We start from the raw sequence: 20,148 nt of genomic DNA on the forward strand, positions 1-20,148 counted from the left end.
GACCATGAACAGAAACCCTCAGGCTGAAGTGATTTTTAAAATTAATGAAATGATGATAAACTCTTACATGTGAGGCTGCACAAAAGGACACTTGCTGTTCTTTAGCTTAAAAAATGTGCCAAAGGCCTTTAAAATGGCATTGAGGAGACAGAACAGTGGTGTGAGTCCCAGCAGGGACAGGCTGACACTGGCAGAGTGCTGGCACTGGTTGGGGAGCTGGAGCAGCAGCCGTAGTCCCGGGCATCAAGTGCTGAACAGCACATTCCCAGCATCCAGGCAGCACCAAGAGATGCTGCTGTTACCTGTCACACAGCTGGGATGGATCAAGGGATGAGAGCTTCCTTTATAGGAATGTCTCACAAAGCTGTGTGTTGGGGAGGTTTCTCTTGTTAAGGGAAGCACATCCAGAGGGTTTATACCCCACTGCAGAGCTGGAAAGAGGTGCTTCTCAAGTCGGAAACAAACCCCATGGTGGGGGAGCCTGGGGAGTGGCTCTGTCCTTGGACTTCCCCAGCCTCTCAGGGACAAGGGCCATTGTGCAGCTTTTGAGGATGCAATGCTTGCGTTCCTCCTTCCTATCTCCTTTGAGGCCGCAGATGCACATCCATCATCTGAGCCTCAATAATGGGGAATAATTCCTCCAGTGCAAACAGAAAGAGCTGCCAAGAGCCAGACACCACCAGTACCCACACAACTAAAAATGGGAAGCTGTGGGCAGCTTAATCATTGCAAGGCAGGGACTACTCATGAGAACACAACACTGTTAAGAGTTTTTTGGTTAAGAGTATGTTGGTCTGGGGTTTATCCAGCATGAGAAAAATAAACCAAGTTTTTATATTTGTTCCAAAAAAAGGCAGAAAATACTAAGAGAAGTGTGTAATAAATACAGATCTAAATGAAACTTTGTTTACCATTTAAAGAATGAGAATTGAATGATGTATTCTTAGCAGAAAGCTGTCTGCATTTCTTTAATGAACAACCTTATGCTTGAAAAATAACAACTGCACTTTGCTGCATATTAAAATAAGTAATCACATTTTTCTCTAGTGAACATTGTACTAAAATAGAGGAAAGGGAAAAGTGAAAGTAAAGACTAACAGTAGCATTGTCAACTTCTAAAGAAACAAACTTTTTCCTGATAGAACTGTGCTGTAGTGCAGAAAAGCTCTTGTCTCTGGAGAAAAAGCTTAAGGAAATAACTATGGCATGGTGCTATCTGTTACAATATAGTTACAGCAGAACAGTATTAAGGAACAAGACTAATCTGAATGTGTAATAAAGAGTGAAGTCATAAATTTGACTAGCTCTGCACTGTACTTAAAATAATTTATTTTGGACCACTGATTCATTGCAGAAAGAACAGATGTCCAGGAATAAAATTCTGGCAGTGATGTTTAAAACCACCTCACTTAACTGTTTTTATCTCAAGTCTACTTGCAGTCTTATATTCCCGAATTCTCAAGCATCCCAAGTCACACAAGTGCATGCCCAGACTTCCACCTCTCACCCTCACTGTGTGCAGTATGGCAGCAGATGCTGGGGTTGCCCCTTCAGGGAGAGGAACAGCAGGTGAGCTGGAGGTGCAGGAATAGGGCCCGTGGGGTGTGGAGATGACTCAGACAGGGAGCTGGCACTGCTGACTGCCTGATGGACCAGCCTTCAATGTTGGACATTGCTGCTGGCTTCAGGACACGTCTCCCAGCCCACCCTGAATACCCACTTCAAAGAAACTGACTCTTTGCCAGAAGAGCCAACTGGAGTATTTTTTGGCTTTGTTTGAGCTGCTGCTTGTTTTCTATTTTGGCTGTGTTTCCTCAGGATAAAAGCAGCCTTTGACACAAGTGCAGCACTTAACACACATCTCCCATTCCTCCTGGCTCCCCTCTCTAGATCCATCTCTGTGCATCTCTCTGCCTCTTGTTATATTTTTGCTTCTAGTTATCTAACAAGTATTTGTCTGTTCTGTAAATCACTTTTAGCTCCATGCCAACAGTTTCTCTGTAGGCTCCCCAAAGGTTCAATTATCTGCCACTTGCTCCTTCCCTTCTTTCTTCTTGTGCAATTTTCAACACTAATTACAAGTTCCACACCAAAGAGACCCAACTGTCCCTAGACTTCACCACCCTGGTGGCTCCATACCCCTCTTCCTGACCTCAGCTATGCTCTGAAGCACAAATGACGACTTCATCTCAACATTCTTCATCAAAATGGCTCAAAGGCAGAAGTGTTTCTAAGAGGAAAAGGCAGTTTCTGAAAGCACGGTTCCCCATTATTTCTCTTTTCAGCTCCTCAGGATTTGATTGGGCTCTAAAAGGCATTACTGGTGGAGCATTCCCAGGAAAATCCCTGTCAATGCTGCAGTTGAACATTGCTGCAAGGGAATCAGTGTGGCCCCACAATTAACAACCTACCTGCAGCAGGACCTCCTTGCCTGATTCAGTTGTGTTGATACAGGGGGTTGGGCTAACACAGTCGTATTTTACCAATAGTTACACTGCCAATGTTTGTATGGCATGGCTGAGCTGCAGTTTGAGACTTCCTTTTGCTGCACGCTTTCAAGAGACTTTGCAGGCTTTAGATATTTACCATAATGAAAGATGTATGTATGTATTCGATAATTTTGGAAATCCATGTTTTAAATCTAGTCTTGCCTAAATTTCTCCTTTCCCTGTCTTAAACGTAATACTTGGTTTATATTTTAAGTGACTGTGCTCATCATCCTTACTTTTCAAGAAGTCCCAAAGACGCAGTATAGTCATCAGAGACATTACAGAACACAAAGATGAGCAGCATTCCCTGCAGACATCTGTCCACCCAAGCTAGGCCTGAAAAGGAAAAACTGCTGTACTGGTTTAGCAGTGACTCTATACTGAGATAAATGTTTACAGTAAAAGAAAAGCAATTTGATCTCTGAATCAATACAGGCACATTCAGCACATCCCAGACATGCTTCACCAGAGTAAATCCTGAGCTTTTTATTAAAATTGAACCCATTTCAAGAGTGAATCCCTTCATGCCTGTGCAGTAATAATTGTCTTGCTTTAACATTGAAGCACTTCTGTGTTAAAAGCCTTTCTGGGTTTTCTGAATAAACCCAAATAATCTGTATTTACAGATCTGTCCTAAGTCCAACAGCATTGCAATTCTTAGAATATGCAATTTAGTCAGGGTAAGTGAACAGTCAACCCTTTTGAGAGCTCTGTTTTTCAAGCTGTATTTCTGGAGCTTTCTTGACAGGCAGCCACTCTACCCTATATTCAAAGATGCCCTTTCTCCAACAGTTCATTTGGTGCTAAATGGGAAATACCAGAAGTCCACCACACTCTTCTCAAATACTTCAGTCATAGCAGAAATGTTTCCTGCCTGTGGGTTAAACACTGCTTACCTCTGATGGCCTGTTTTGCACAGAAAGTCCTTAACTTTTGATGCAACCTCAGAATGCAAACAAACTTGGCTCTTTTTGTCTAAAACCTTTTGAAGACAGCAGTCAAAAGGAATCACTGCAGCTCCCACCACTCACACTTTCCACACTGCGTCCAAGAATGTTCTGGTGCATAATCCCAATCCGTAGGCTAAAAAATGTGTATACTTCTACAGCTAGACTTGAAAATTTAACAAAAACTCTTGAGGGAGTAAAGGGGATACCTTCTTACAATTTAAAGCAACTTGAAAACAGAAAAGCAAATTATTGCAGAAAAATTAGAAAGAAAATTCTTAAAATGTCCCTTACCTACTAATGACCTATGATGCCACTTTGAATAGGGACAAACAGGACACCTTTATTAGGATTTTGACTGAGCAGGCACAAACACATTCTAGTACACCAAATTACATGTGTTTGTGAACTTTGATTAAAAGTCTGACCAACATCACTTTTCATGAGTATGAACAAATCTACCAGAACAAAGTACACAGGCATGTTGCTCCCAGCTAATCTCAAAAATACTATCTGATTATCAAAGAATTACTGGCCTACATAGAAACATTTCAATTCCAGAATATCAGGCTGCCCAGAGAGTCCATCCACAGTGGTAAAATGTATGTGTTTCTGAACTGATAATCCTATTTACATAAGCAATTTAAATATAGCCACTGCATACAAGCATATACTATATTACTGCTTGGACTTATTCTAACACCTAGGAGAACTGCTGATGTGCCTGAGTGCAGTCACAGCATCAATTCACTTGGGAATTACTGCAGATTGTGATACAGGAAGATCATGAGGGATTTTTTTAAGTTTTGGTTTGGTTTTGTTTTACCTTGTGTAACCTTGCTGTGTAGGGTTAGCTGACACAGCACGTCCCTATAATTAAAGCAACTGCATGAAAACTAAAAAACTCCTACAAATACTGCATATACATACATCATAAGGTTAAAGCCAGAAGGAACCACTAAATGATTTCCTGTTAGCTCAAGTCATTATACTTCATTAAGTTCTAATGGGTCAAACCCAGTACCTTATTAAAACAAGCTACCTTCTCCAAAGGTGAAATCATTTTTTGCTTTGAAGATAAAGATGGAGAATTCGTTACCTCCACACCTAGTTTGTTACAGTAAGAAAAAAAGCACAGTCTTCCTGTTAAAAATGTATGCCTTTTTAAATTAACTTCAGGTTCAAGCTACTTGTTGTTGCTCAGCATTGCCCTGCTAGGATAGAGAGGCCTTTGGTAGGTTGTTTTTTTGTCTTCAAGAGACACTATTAATCAGTCTTCTTAATGCAAGACAAAATGAGGTCTTGCACAACCTTTTCTCTTCCTCTGAATCATCTGTGGTTCTGGGCCTTAAGCAATATTTCCACATTCCTTCTGAAAAGTAGGCACTCCTTTACTTAAAAGGAGCTACACAACAATAAGGTTTCCCCTGCTCCTCATTTTTCTTCTAGCTATGCAAGAGATATTTCAGTATCTTGGCTCACAATAATAACATTTGTCCAGTTCTAACCTTTAATCCCGTACTATAGCATCTCTAGTCTTAGAAGCAGACATTTTGCAAGTCTTTCAAATTCTATGCTCCTACACTCAAAACCTGGCATTACCTGTATTGAAATGATAAAAGTCACATTACTAACTTCAATTAGCAAAAAAGCTAATCAATCTTTGGAGTAAATGCTATTTTTTGATTTCTACCCAAAAATTGTGGGAAAAAAGTCAGCAATTAAGGTAGTGGAACTTCTCCCAGGAAACCCTTTTGAAAATGCAAATAACGCTTTGTTGACATTTTAAAGGGTAGTTGTCAGTGGTGGGAAGCACTTGGCTCTTTAAAGCAGTTCTTGGCATGAAGGTCCCCATTTGTTTTGGCAACATTTCACACGATCACGTGATGTCACACAGAAAGAGCATGTACAATACTTTGCACTTCCTGCACTTGGACAAATATTCAAGCTTCCAAACAAAACGGGTTTCCAGAGTAACAATACCATAATTTCCCTCCCAGCCCCCTCACATAGGAAGTGTTCATAGCCTAGTGACATAATAAGAATCATGTTCAAACTGTACTTTGATTTCGATACACTAGCAGATCAGGAATGTTGTCATTTTATTTTTTTCAGTCTTTCAAGTATTAAAGAATATTGGTAAGGAAGACAGGAAATTAAACATTTACATCCTTCTTCCCCCAGTACTTCCTCCCAGTCTTACAAACCTGAATGTCAAAGCTTGAAGTCTTTATCCAGATACACTTCATGGCTTTCAAGTGAGGAAGATGTCATCTCACAGGCAATTCTTTAGCTTGGAAGAGTTGAAAATAAACAGGATTCCAGAGGTTCAAGAGACCTTTTTGCTAGGTTCCCATCAGCTGAATTTAAGTAGATGGATCCTGCTGAATGAGTGGCTAAGGCTTCATTACATAGCAATTTTCAGAAGCAGCTTTTTTAGGCCCTATGATAACTTTGATATCTTATCATCAAACCAGTAGTACGTTATTTCACTTACAAGCTCACTTTAATTAGCTTGATTTCTCTAAGAAAGTACCAGTCAGCTAGGACAGAGTGAGACAAAATGATGGATAGCATTAAATAGCCTTCCTTAACTGTCCACATCGCATCGGCATCCAAGTTGTTCATGAACCAGTTTCTGAACAGTTCAGCATTTTCAGCTCAGCTGATCAGTGCAACATCCTTTAAAACAGCCCCTTGCAAGCCGCAGTGTAGTTGAGCAGCCAGGTACAGACTGTCAGCCACTCACACTGAAGTCTGTGATCAATTGCCCTCAAGAACACATACAGAATAAAAGCCACAGTACAGGACCATAAGGGACAGCTAGTTTGTCACAAAAAGGTTAAGACAACTGAAGTGGGTATGGATGTCTTAAGGGAATTTCCCCTCCTGCATTGCTTTAGCTCACACTATAAAAACAGTTCTTCCTTCTCCAAATCTTCACAGCACAAAAACAACCATCTTCTCCATATCTACTATGAAACACTAAATGAGAATCTGCACGGCCACTTCCACACACAAAAGAAATTGCCTGCTTTCCCACACTAAGTTCTTCTCAAAGAGAAAGGAAGTGCTAGTAGCCTGTATGGTGTATACTCCAGAAACACAGTAAAGAAAGGTAAAGTAAGAGACAGAGGCACTGAAATCCATTTTCCACTAAGGATCTGCTCTCAGGCTGCAAGGTGGACAAGATTTGCTGATGCTACAGTAGAAGCATGAATACCTGCAATTACAAACTGGGCTGAAGCCATGTTGTAACCCTTCTCATGATTTCACCTGTTTTCTATAACAGTGATGCTGTCATGTCTGGTAGGAAGACAATCACCACATGGCTAGAGAATCATTATATAGCTACAGTTGTAGTTCTCATGTACCAACTGAGCACCTGCTCTTCCACCCCAGTTTGTTCAGCAGCAACAACTGCTGTAGCAAAAGCCGACCATGATTTCTCTGCACATAACCATGACCTTGTTAAGAGCTACAAAGACAGATAATAAGGCGGTTAAGGAAGATACTAGATCCCTTTTATTATGGGCTTCCTTTGTGTGTTAAAAAAACTGGGAGGAAGGGGAAGAGAAACTGAATTTCAGCCTTCCTCCCCACGAAGCATTCAGAACACATGTAGATGTTGCTCATCCTTGCAGATGAGTTCTAGAATGGGTTATCTTTCCCCACCGTATTAAACCAGGTAGGCTTGTTCCAATTAGGTTAAAACCAAGAAAAGGGGAGTAATTTTAAAATACTGTCCAGGAGTAATTTTAAAATATGCTGTCCAGGAGTCAAATGTAAGACATTTTAGTACAGACTTTCCATATGAGAATTTCCAGTTACATCCTGAGGTGCTAAGCACCAAAACAGTAATCATATAAACTATTTTAAAAGCTGCTTCTCACATAGGAAAATGCCATCCAAAATTCAGACCTTGAACTAGATCCTTCTATGATTATTAATTTCATTATAACCATATATGTGGTTTATAATATGCTCCAAATAAAGACAAAGGACACTATACACTGATCCCCTCCACAGATATGAAGATATAGTCATAGACACACTCCTGATATATCAGTCATCATGCACTTTTAAAGTCAGTTTTATCAGGTGCCATCTCTCAGCTCAAGCAGCAATATAATCTGGTACACTAGGAATGGCTCATGTACACACTTACGACATTAACTGCAGATTTCCTCAAACCTTCTGTCAATGGATGCCAGGAAACAAGCAGGAGCTGTTCTTGCATATGACTATTCAAGTCTAGCAATGTCCCATTCCTAAAATTAGGATGCCAGCTAATAATTCGGCTTCAGCAGAGCCGTAGTTCATCCTCTAAGCTATAGATTTTTGCTTTTAAGTCTTTTAGTTCTCCCTGAATTTTACGTGTTAGTTTGTTTCCTTGGCGGACCTCACGCAGAATTGCAAGATCCTGGTCTGGTCCCAAATTCTGAGCCACCTAAAAACAAAAAGAAAAAAAGATTAGGAAAAACAAAGTTGTACAGAATACAACTTAGGGAGTATTATAAGTATATGAGGGAGAGAACTCTAAAGGAGACCCTTTCTAGCCAGCAAAGAGAATGTGTAAGTTAATAACACTAGGATAATGCACATCACCAATAGAAAGCTGATCCAGAACCAAAAAAGAACAAACCTTTCATAACATTATGTTGTTGTGTTATATTACTGGCAAGGAAGAAATCTTAATAGAATATAACCAAGTTGACTCATAGCCTGTTGACTCCTTTCTGGTTCCTCTGTTAGTTAGAGACCCACAAAAAGGGGCAAGGTAAAGTATTTATCAAGTAACTCTTATGTAGTTCTAAGTACCTCAGGAGATGACATTTTATCATCTTGTGCTATTAAAACTAGGTGTTCTAACTGCTGTGGCTGACCTGCTGCCCTCTGAACTGCACAGGATTCAAGAGCAATTCAAGTACAATGCCTTAACTCAGGCAGTGCCACATGGCCTGTACTGAGCTGAACAAAGGCTGCTGGATAATCAGAATTCCTGATGGCAAGCTGGCCAGGGCTGCCATTTCCTGTCACCCTGCAACTGGATAGCATGCCAGCCCAGTCACTTTCAAGGGCACAGCATTAGGAGCTACCCTAAAATCCCTCTATTCTCCTCACCCATTATGGTTTCTTATTGTCATCATGTAGTTCTTGGTCAAAGATTTTAATATGCAAATCAGGAAATTTAGTCATCAGTAGTCATTTTGACCTCGAGTGATAAGAAGGATTTAATGATCACTCTGGAGACTTTGTGCAAGTATTTTGTTCCCCTGCCCTCTTGTGGTTAACAGTGTTAAGAAATTGAGAGCACAATTAAGAGCACACCCACAGATATAAAACATACAAGTCTACAGTAAAGGTATAATACACACTTTCCCCCCTTTTGAATTATGCTGTTAGTCCTTAAAGAATAAAGTTTAAAAACCCACAGGCCGTTAAAAAAATATATATATAAATTGAAACCTTTAATCGAAATAAATGCATTAGTCTGAGTAAACTGAACTGTGCACCAAAAGTACAGGAAATGAATGAATCAGTAGCACTGCCAGACTCCGGAAGGAGAGTCTAAGCTATGCCAAGATCATCCTCTCAGGCATATTCTAGATAAATGTCTCATCCTAAACTCCACGCAACATCAAGGCTGTGGCTTCCCTTCTAAGCTGTTCTGATGTTCATCTACACATCTGGAAGCTATACAGAGAACACAGCTTCAACTTCCAGCCATTGCTTCTGCAGCGATTTTTGCAAAGTTACAAATGACATATCGACACAGTAATAAATAGAATATTCACAATTCGTAAGTCAATGATCTACCTCTTACTGGAACAGAACCAAACACTATGGCTCCCACAAAGAAAATAAATAATTACTTTCTTTGCAGGATAAATTTCTGAATCAAACTGCCGCCTTGCAATTTTGAGACAGTTAAGTAAGCTACAGGTATCACATTAGAACTTGAGAGTGGAAACAAAAATACACAGCTAATGTATAGCCAGGACAGTTCCTGGTAAGCTTGATGCCTAATTGATAAACAAAGACAAATCTTTTTGCTTTGTAAAATACATAGGAGGCAGGTTTTGTCAGATATTGATATTTAAAGGAGCACTTAGAAAAGGAATTATTTCCTTAACTCCAGGGGAAATACCACTTTAAATACTGAGAATACACCTCCATAGGATAAGCCCATAATAGTCTGCCTCAGAAATGCTTAGCTGTTACCTTATAGAACTGCTTCTCTACATCTTTCAGCTTCTGCTGAAGCTGTTTAATGTCATTCTTGAAGCCCTCTACTTCCATACTACGACGTTTTTCCAAGGTCTCACATCGCTGAGTCATCAGTTTCAGGCGCTTCCCCATCTTTTCTGAGCGTTCCTATGGAGATGAGAACTCAGTAGGCAATACAAAATAAAGGCTGCAAGATCTCCACACAGCTAGCAGATGCTTACAGACTAATTACCTTAAAGAGTTCTTTGCCAGCATCTCTCTCCTCACGGATCCTAGCCACCTCCCCCTCCAGGGAGACACACTGCTCTCTGTACATGTGTGACAGGTGCTTTTCCTGCATTAGCTTGTCTTGCAGTAACTAGGACATAGGAGGAACAGGAAGAATCAACTCAAGATTGTGATTAAAAAACTTCCTCTGCTCTGGAAAAGCAGTGTGATAACATTGCCAATATGACAGGAAAATAAAAATTAACAACTGGAACTACAGCTAATAAGTATGTGAAGACAATAGTCTAACATCAGTTCCATTACCAAAACCTTTGAATTAAGTTACCAGTTTTGTATGACTGCTCATCATTAAAAGTAACATTCAGCTAATGCTGTAACTCCCCTTTCACAGCTGCTTGCCAGTACTGCATTTCAGAGGCACCTGCATCCAGTGGTAGATGAAAACAATTCCCTATTGCCTGTTTACTTTCCAATTCTTATTCCTACCTCCCAACTTCTCACTGGAAGTATAGTGGAAGAAAAATTCAGACTCCTAGAGAAGAGCTGGAAGGCATCAATTGAGAGGACTCCTTCTCCCCTGACAGCAGCAAGGAAGATCCAGACACAGCATTCTAAGACCACTAGCTCTGAGCACTTACAGGAACAGAGAGCCACGTGCAATCAGCAGGTTAAAAACCATTGGCCCCACTTACCACATGGCTTACAGAATGAGGGATTTTTTCTGGACATGAAAGAAACTGACAGTGACATGCTACCATAAATCCTAACTATATATTTTATCTGAAATTTGAAAGTGATGCTGATTTCAAAGCAGGAGTGGTTTTTTATTTAGATTAGTGCCAACAACAACGTCACTTAAGGCAATCCAGTACAGCTTTGAAACTGCTGCTAATGACTGCCTATTGTGCAAAGGCCAAGGTGCTTGCAACGTTCTAGTCAATAACTGTTTAAGAGCCTCTGTCAAAGACAAAAAAAATTACCTTTATTTCTCTGCTGTGGAGTTTTGAAGTTCCATCATCTTCTTGAATCATCTTCTTCAGCTCTCTCTGCCTCGTTTTTCCTGACTCTGTGCTGAAAACAAGATGATCCAGATCTTTGCGAAGTTTCCTCAACAGACTGTCCTTCTCTGCCATCCACGCTTTCTCATTGGCTCTGGCATCAAACTTGAGCTGGAGAAAGTCACGGGTACTCTCATATAAGAGATTTTGGGTCTTATGGAGCCTGCAAAAAGGGATCCCAGTGGAGTTAACTTCTTTCCTAGTGCCTAACCTTAATTTCATCAGTCATCACTGCAAGTTGGAAGAACCAGAGGAGATAGGTGATCTAAATGTGAGTTTCACCCATGTAATGAAAGAAGTGCTGTTCTTCCAGTGTGTGAAAGAGGGTTTTTAATATGCAGATTATCCCACTCATCTTCCACACACACTACCAGATGGCTGCATAATTTGCTTTTCTGCCTGTTGCAGGAAGCAACACACTGAAAGTCATAACATTTCTATTGCTCCCTCTCTTATCTCATGACTACACATCATGATCATTCTCTAACACTCACTTTTCTGTTACAGTTTTTATCTTCTCCTGGTCCCTCCGATGCCGGACCTCAGCCTCCTCCATCTGAATCCGCCTGTCCTCGAGTAGTGCCTCGACCTGGTCCTTGGCTAATTGTGTCTGTTCTTCTATCTGAGCTTGCAGGGCCTTCACCTGAATAAGCAAACAAAGACATTACTGAACAAGACCTCACACCAGCTCTGCTCCTGTCCTTGCAAGTCTCTTTAAATTCCAAGATTCAGATCAAAAACTGTACCTGATAATACCTTTGGCAGTTCTAATTTCTCAATCTTTTGGTTTTGTTTTAATGCTAAGTATTCAAACAACTAAAACATTCTTTAGGCAAGAGAGGCATACCATGAGCAGCAACAATAGATTGAAGATATTGTTAAGATTTAAATTGCACACATCTAACAAATCCTGTGGAATGTGCAGAGACTTTTGTACCTTTTCTTGAACAAATAATAATAATAAAAACAACCACCACCAAACTTGTCTCTGCTGTACAAGTTTGTCTATTATTTGCTTTTCTTGATTCATCCTTGCTCACTCATACTTTACATGCAGCTTCTGCCATCTTCCCCAGCTCATGATTCTGCACATTTTATCTTTCTTTCTGTCATGCTACCTATACGTAAACTTCGACGGAAGTCTAGAAAAAGGAACATTTCATTGTATCAGTGCATCTTATGGGGGCTGCCTAATACTGTCTCAAACACGTTGCTTTTGTCAAACTACCATGAAACTCCCAACCCTGCACATCTTCAGTGGGTTTAATGTAAATTCATATCTGCTATCAAATTATGGGAGATATCATCAATTACATATTCTATACTTAAGGACAACATATTGCAGTTGACATTAGTGGAACATCTGCTTACATAAAGCTTCCAGAATCAGTTCTTGCATTTACATTCACAACAATGAAACAGATAAGTAAACTGACAAAGTGTGAATCCATAGTAAGATTTATAAAACTGGTACATCTACATCTTATCTAAGCAGATGGCATACTTTCTCATCATAATTTTCTGCAAGCCAGCAATTATGTCCATCAGTTAGAAAATGTTTTTACCTGTAGTAGAAGTGTTTCATCATCTCTTTTATATCTCTCAGGACTTTCTGGTTTCTCTCCTTTTGCTGTTGGTTTTGAAGTATTCCTCTCCATACCTACTGAAGAAATTTAACAAAAGTAGGAAAAGGTTTTCCAATGTACTTGCAGTACCTTTCCAAGAATGACATTCTGTGTGTTCTGGTGAGCCTACAGGAACAGCAAAAAGGTTGCCACTGCTACAGTCACAATTACTTCTAGAAGGGTTAGCTGAAAGAAAAGAATTCTACAGCTTAGGGTGATCACATACCTTTATCCCCTCTATCATATTGCAATATTTAGGCAACCTCCTAATTTTGTTGGCATATATAGAAAGAAAACTTGACACATTTTCTTAAAATAACTGATGAATAGGCAGATGTCACAGCTGCACAAACATCAGGGCTTGAATGAGTTTTGAGCTTGTTGGCTAATTTCAGTCGATTTGATGAGACAATTATTTCAAAAGAGAAAATGAGTATGTAGGCATATGGACCCACACAACAGTCTACACTAAAGGCAAGCAGAACCTCACAGCTTGGAATGGCTGTGGCAAAGGTGCTTGGCCAGCTGGTACCTGCACAGTTCCAGAACAGTCATACAGCCTCTTCCTCAGCTGAGCACATCAGGGACCCGAGAGCCAGCTAAGGTAATTTTAAAGGATGTTGGAGGGAAGCCAGGAGTACTGCATGGATATGTATGGACATATTTAGGGCACTTAATGGAGATTTACCAAAGCATTCCCAGACAGGAATTACTTTGGCATACAGGAGACAGACACACACAAAGAAAAGCGCTGAGCTGCTGTTACTCAGCTTGGTGTGGTACCTGCATTAGAAGCATCATCTTGTTCCTGGGTCTCTGCTGGCCTTTGTGGAACAGTAACCTACAGAAACAAGACATCTGCACTGAGCATCTGACTTCCCCACAGGTGCAGTGGTCAAGAACAAATCTTAAAAGGTTAAAACGAGATATCCAGAAGAACAGCATTACCTTACTTCTACCACAAGACAAGGAAGACATTCACAAGTGTAATGCCCATGATGAAAAGTTTCTTTTATCATGGTTGAGTTTTGCCATTACTGCCCCTATTATTTTCACCAGAAAAAGTGGAAAGTAATTCTGACTTTGATGGCTTCATTAGGATGAAAATCAGCACCCTCAGCAGGAAAAAGTATTTTGGGAACGGAGAGAAGGTGGTGAAGATGATGTTATTTCCTTCTTTTATGCTACTACTTGTCTCAGCAAGACAGAGAAACATGAAGCTTAATTTGTCAGCACATTCACTCAAGATACTGAACAAGCCTGACACAAATGCTAAGTGATAAAAATACTGAAGCTCAACTGTTGAACTGAAACCCACCTAAAAAAAAAAAGGAGGCCATGAAAGAGCAGGTTATAAACCCCAATGCTTATCTTTAGGTTGATATTACATAATAGGCCTAATTTTAGAGCTACCCTAAACCAGGAATTTTAAAGCTTCTGCATGATTTTTGAAGTGCTTAAGCAGTGCAGAGCAACCATGAACAATGCAGCATATTTCAGCCTTTTTCTGCACCTTATTCCAAAATAAATCCTATATTCCCATCATAGTCTCTGTATTTCTGAATGACTCATGACTTCCTTGAGTAGGTTCAACTACACTGCACATCATATGCACTGCCATTTAAACAATTCAACACCATTTCTGAAATACACAACAAAATGTTGCCTAGAGAGGATGCTTCTTCAGCGGTCTTCAGCCCAGGAAACTGTTGCAGCAACCTTGACATATTCTTCTTTACTGAAGCTGTAAGAGACATTCTGAGATAGCTGATCTTCAAACACTGTGCCTGGTCATTTTCTGCACTTCCCCCCCCCCCTTTTTGTGGTGTTCTTGCCATCTTCTTGCCAGATGACTTCAGACTCCCATCTGACATTTTAGAGGCTGACCTGGAGGTATGTTTTGAAGGTAGGAGGAGGTTGATGCTAAGAGGACCTACTTTCAGTGTGCTTGTTCCTACTTACCTTTCAGCATTTATACTAAAGCCCAATGTTGCTACAGATCCCTGCTGCTTTGGGCTCATTTAGCAACCTTTGACTTGTGGGACAGATCTGGTCTGTGGTCAGACTCTGGGATACAGATACTCATGTTACAATCCAAAGAGGAGATCTACAGAAAAATGGAACTTGCCTTATGTGGAGGCTCCTTATGAAAATATGTAACTTCTCCATCATCTGTTCCCAGTAAAGCCAGGAGTTGTTGGATTCTTTTTCTGTCCTCCAGTTCCCTGGAATTCAAAGGAACTGGTCAGCACATTTTTTTTAAATACATCACAACATTGTGACACACTGTCCTTTTATTTTACTTGTTGATGCTTGCAAGATTTCCAACCTGTTGCAGTTCCTGAGAATATTGCTTTAAAAACAAGCTCTCAGACATTCCTGATGTTGCCACCACAAGAAAGCCACCAATTCTGCTGGGATTGGAGAGCATTTCTCTTTTCAAGTATGACAGTACTATGTACGCTGATACAATAGCGCATGGTGGAAAGAATTTGCATTGAGAGTTATGACCTACCTAAAATCCATTAAGATTCTAAGTGTTCATTGTTTTTAAAGCAAACTACATTAAGGGCTGTATCAGACTTTTTATCACACCCCTGAGAAGTGCCAAAGCACACCAACACATGTTTTGAGTTAAGTTCTTAAATCTTTAACAGAAAACTTCATGCTGGAGCACAGAAAGAGAGTGAGGAGGAAGAAGTAGCAGAGAATATCTAATGAATTGACCACAACCCCCATTCCCTGTCCCCTTGTGCTCCTCAGGAGGAGGAGGAGGTAGAAGATTCATGAATGAAGCTGAGCTGGGAGGGGAGAAGAGAGGTGTGAGGGGAAGGTATTTTAAGATCTGGTTTTATTTCTCATTGTCCTACTCTGATTTCATAGGATGATTTGGGTTGGAAGGGACCTTAGAGATCACCTAGTTTCAGTCCCCTTGCCACAGGCAAGGAACCTTCCACTAGACCAGGTTTCTCAGAGACCCATCCAACCTGGCCTTGAACACTTCCAGGGATGGCGCATCCACAGTTTCTTTGGGCAACCTGTTCCAGTGCCTCACCATCCTCATAGTGAAGAATTTCCTGCCAACAACTGATCTAAACCTGCCCTCTTTCAGTTAAAGCCATCCCCCTCATGCTGTCACTACATGCTCCTGTAATAGTCCCTCTCCAGCACTTGTAGGCCCTTTAAATACTGGAAGGCTGCTATAAGGGCTCCCTGGAGCCTCCTCTTCTCAAGGCTGAACAGCCTCTACTCTCTCAGCCTGTCTTCCTAAGAGAGAGGCTCCAGCCCTCTGGTCATTTAATTGTTAATAACTTCCCCCTGTCAAGTCTGTTTTGCCCACGATGGTAACTGGTGAATGAGCTCTCCATCCTTATTTTCACCTTACCTTTCCTTGCATTTTCTCTCCCCTATCCAGCAGAGGTGAGTAATAAAGTCTTGGTGGGCACCTGGCATCCAGCCAAGGTCAACCCACCAGAGTCAGCTTCAATCAGAATTTCACTTTCAAGACAGTAACGCACAATTCAAATCTGAACCAATGTTCAACTTCTGCTCTTCCTTCTACTACCAGAACAGGAGTAATAGCAAGTGGAAACACATTTAGCAGCCCAACAGATTGCACTGCACCTCCAAGACTGGTACGGTTTTATAGGAGCCCGCCCTAAGAAGCGTGGAATAATTGCCGCTCTGAAGATTGCAGCTCTGGCTGAGAACAGAGCGCACCAATTGCTGCTGCCAGTGGCTCAGCCCCCCTGCAAGCCAGCCCACCTGAGTTTCAGGCGGTCGTTCTCCGAGTACAGACGAAGGACTCGCTCCTTCTCCTGGAAGAGGTACACTTGCATATCACTCAAAGCCTTCTGCAGCTCTGCAATCTCCTCTTCCAAGTGACGGACTTCCCATTGCAACTGGTGCTAAGTGGGGAGAATGAGGTACTTGAAATGAAACGTAGCACTGGGCAACACTTACAAACTCCAAACTGCTGGTGCTCTGAGTCTGTAACTGGCATAGAACAACCAGCTCAAGAATTATTTTATTCTCCTATAATATTTGACCAGATGAGGGCAGTATTGGAAAAAGATACTGTAAAATGTTTCAGCTGGGAGTTCAGAGCCTTGAGAATCACTGTCACTACTCAATAGTGAAATAAGGTCTCAGATTGGGTCTCCAGTTTCCAGTGGTTGCACTACCACACTGGTGGTCAGAGCAGTTATGGGGAGTCTGACATCAACAAAAACCTAGCAAAGCCTCTGTAATAGCATTTACTTTTGAAATAAATCACCAAAGAATAAAAATTAAAATATCTGTATGGTTTAGCAGTGAGAAAAATCCAGCTAGCTGGTATGTTTTAGGTTTTTCCACCTGATGTGGGAAGCTAACAAACCTTTCCTGCACAAAAAAAACCATTCCTGCACAAAAAAAAGCATTATTTTGCAACCTGCCCCTCTTTTTCCCAAGAGGGACAGTACGTATTTCCCCAAGGACTTTCAGGCTGCTTCAAGCATGGCCAGTGCTTGAGAAGGCACCTCAATCACCTCAGAAGTGACTGTTCTGTTCCCAAAGGACCATGCACAATTACAAAGGTGACTGCTAGGCAGATACATGCTATAGCTCATATCAGAGCACTGCATATCTTACAGATATTCTCTAAGATTTTTTTCCTCTTAAAAGGCAAATTTTTAGGTTTCTGCTCACTAGCTTATGGGCAAGCTTATGAATTTCACTGCAGTAAATACAAATTATATCCATAAGTCAAAGCCTATTAAATTAGGCCAAAAGAACACTCCTTCACTACAAGAAGAAAGGGAAAGAAGCTGGACAACATGGAAAATGAGCATCTAAACTCAGGCCTTAATATAAAAAAAAGAAGCAAAATTCCTACTGTGCAGATATAACCAAGCCATAATGACTTTAGAAGAATATCCTACAAGCATGTTTCTGTTTGATTTGACAGAGGACAGACAGCTAGATTTTAACATCAATTCCCAAAATCTACTTGTTTCTTCATAGCTCTACCATGTTACTGGCAAATCCCAAGACTTCTATGCTGAGTTTTCAACTTAATAAAAATACTAAACTTGTGAGTGTAGTCCACCATTGCTCAAAAACTCATTTCCTAACCTGCTCATCATATGCTTGTTTGTATTTCTCCAGCCTTTTTACCAGCTCCTCATGTTCCTCATCAAAGTCAGCAATCTTCTTGCGGTAATACTCCAGCAGCTCATGGGAGGGATCGAGATGGGCCAAGCGCTCGCTGATTGACGGGAGAGAAGTGAAGTCGTCCTGACTCAGAGCCTGGGACTCGGCAGATCTGGATGAGGCACGGTGGGTTGGCAGCCTGGACAGAAACAGGCTCTGATGACATGTAAGCTTCAGACAAGAAAATTAAAGCACTTTCTGAAGTAGCTAAAAAGATTTTAAACTTTTACACAGATTCAGTTTAAAACACAGATTAGCTTGATTGTTCTCTGGGTATTAACAGAGCAACATGGCATTTAGGAGAAGCAAGACCTTTGGTAAAGAACAGCTTGCAGGTGTATGGTACTGTGGAGGAGGGCCCAACTGACGGAGAAGATAGAAATAAATGTTAGGGAAGCAAAGCCTCATAAAATATTTGGGGAGGAGGATTATGAAAAGAGGAGAAAAAAAATAGAAGGACAGAACTCAGGGGATAAAAAGTCCATTGCAGTTCAATTAGAAGCAGCAGCTACTATGAAATAAACAGGAAAACAATCTGTGACAGTCACCGATACCCAGAAAGAAAAACACTTTCTAAAGACAGGCCATCGAATAAAGATGATAATTCAGGCTAGCAGATGCACCAGCCATTAAAATTTAAGGTATAGGTCTAGGAATCTATGTGCCTTCCTTTCTGGTGTACTTAAAGTTCTTATCCACACAGATTCTCCACTCTCTATGCTGAAATAGAAGCTGCCAAGTTCTTGAATCTTATGTTGAAGTACTACATGGAAAGCAAGTCAATGTTATGCAAATCAAATCAAGGATATGTATAATTACATACTGTATTTTTCCTCAAAACAATATTTAGTGCATTCAAACACTTAATCTGCTTAAACAAGCACCAAATTTGCAAATAGAGATGCACAGTTAAAAAAAAAAACCTTAGAAAGCATTCTTTTCATTATTTATATTCATATGACAAACTTTTTTTTTGTAAGCAATACTATGAATAACAGAAGCTAAGAAGCCTCTTGACTAAAGAGTTGCTTAGTGAAAACGCAGTTCAGAATTCGGTCCTGGAGAATCAGGAATTTTGATGATAGAGATTTGGCAGGTGACACCGAGGCAATGGTGACCTTTATGGAGCCACTCACCAAAGCTGCTTGGATCAGAACCCCAGTGCACACCCGTGAAAACTCTCACCACGGCAGGAAAGCATGAAACATGCAAAAGTGTACGTATTTCACGCAGGAACTTGCTGCGGGACCAGAAACGCCTTAAACAATACACTTAGAGAAATAACACTAGAAGGAAAGAGGCAACCCAGGCACAAGGTGGGCGCTTTACTGCTGAAGTGAAGAGCAGCAGAAACGGAAAGCTAGAAAAACAAGGAAGCACAGCAGGCAGAGAAGCAGACCGAAAGGTGTCCTACGGTAAGCCAGTCTACCAGGCAGTAAGGAAAGGGCTCCGGGAGCCGCGGTGTCCCGGCAGGAGCAGCCCCCACGCTCACTACCTTGTGCAGCGCGGGGTCCCCGCAGCGCGGTCCGACGCGCTCATCGTGCCCCTGCGGAGCGCCAGAATCTCCGCGAGCATGGGAGAGCGGCTTCGGGCACCCCGGGAGGCTGGCGGAGGGGGGTGCCCGGCGGGAGCCCCGCTGGAAAAGCCCCGGGATAGAGGTCCCGGGATGGGGGTCCCGCCGCACCGCCGCTTCACGGCCCCAACGGCCAAACAACCGCCGCGCTGCGCCCGCCGCGGCTTAAACGGCGCGGCGCCCCGCCCCCGCCGCCTCCTCCAATCACAGACAGGCTTTCCATGCGGCGCCGAGTGCCTTGCGCCAATCAGCGCTCGCAACACGGGCGGCAGCGGGTCCGCGCTGGCGCGTCTGGGAGTTGTAGTCCCGGGGTGCGGAAGGGGTCACGGCGCGTGCGCGGCCATGGCCGGGGCACGGGGGCTGTGAGGGGCGGGCCCGCGGGCCTGCGCTTGCTGAGCCCGTGCTGTGATGGCCGCGGTCGGGCTGCGGGAAAATAAATGCAACCTTTATCCACAGCAGCAAAAAACGCCACGCAAAACGCCCGTTTTTCTTTGAAAATGACCTGGCATTAGGAAGCAGCCACAAGAAGTTACTGGCTCAAATTCTGGCTGAATTGACTGTGTTCTTTAGGTCATCCCAATGCCTTTTAGCCTCTTCATCCCCCTCGTGTATTCCCAGTAGTACCTAGTAGTAGTGTTGCCATTTATGCAACCAAACGATTTCCTAATTTATTAAGTGTGCTGGAGAAGAGAACAATTTGCTCGGTAATAAGCCAAGGTTCTTTTTTCCTTAACACTTTGTTTAAAGAAATGGACTTTCTATGCGACAAAAAAAAGGCTCACTTACAAAACTATGAGGGTCTTC

General features: G+C 41.7%; 1 protein-coding gene across 2 annotated transcripts; it reads right to left on the minus strand.

Annotated features, from left to right (window-relative positions):
* Positions 1-936: 936 nt before the first annotated feature.
* CCDC77 (coiled-coil domain containing 77) lies at positions 937-19,509 on the minus strand. 2 transcript variants are annotated; one of them, XM_010404094.4, is made up of 11 exons: positions 19,267-19,509; positions 17,694-17,910; positions 16,344-16,486; positions 14,707-14,803; positions 13,362-13,419; positions 12,519-12,613; positions 11,448-11,596; positions 10,876-11,116; positions 9,900-10,025; positions 9,662-9,814; positions 937-7,886 (listed from the first exon to the last, which is right to left on the minus strand). In XM_010404094.4, exons 1-11 carry the CDS (start codon positions 19,344-19,346, stop codon positions 7,740-7,742), a joined length of 1,506 nt encoding a protein of 501 aa, XP_010402396.2. In that variant the 5' UTR covers positions 19,347-19,509; the 3' UTR covers positions 937-7,739. The 2 variants fall into 2 exon arrangements, with proteins under 2 accessions (XP_010402396.2, XP_010402395.2); XM_010404093.4 differs by having other exon boundaries at positions 12,519-12,616.
* Between the last annotated feature and the right edge of the window lie 639 nt (positions 19,510-20,148).

Source organism: Corvus cornix, chromosome 1A, assembly GCF_000738735.6.
Source record: "Corvus cornix cornix isolate S_Up_H32 chromosome 1A, ASM73873v5, whole genome shotgun sequence".
Taxonomy (NCBI): Eukaryota; Metazoa; Chordata; class Aves; order Passeriformes; family Corvidae; genus Corvus; species Corvus cornix.

Coding starts and splice junctions, on each gene's coding strand:
- CCDC77 (XM_010404093.4), bottom strand. CDS start 19,346: ATGCTCGCGGAGATTCTGGCGCTCCGCAGGGGCACGATGAGCGCGTCG. Junction 11,597..12,518: donor ATGAAACACTTCTACTACAG/GTAAAAACATTT, acceptor TTGCTTATTCAG/GTGAAGGCCCTGCAAGCTCA. Junction 7,887..9,661: donor TAGAGAAGCAGTTCTATAAG/GTAACAGCTAAG, acceptor TTTTGTTTTTAG/GTGGCTCAGAATTTGGGACC.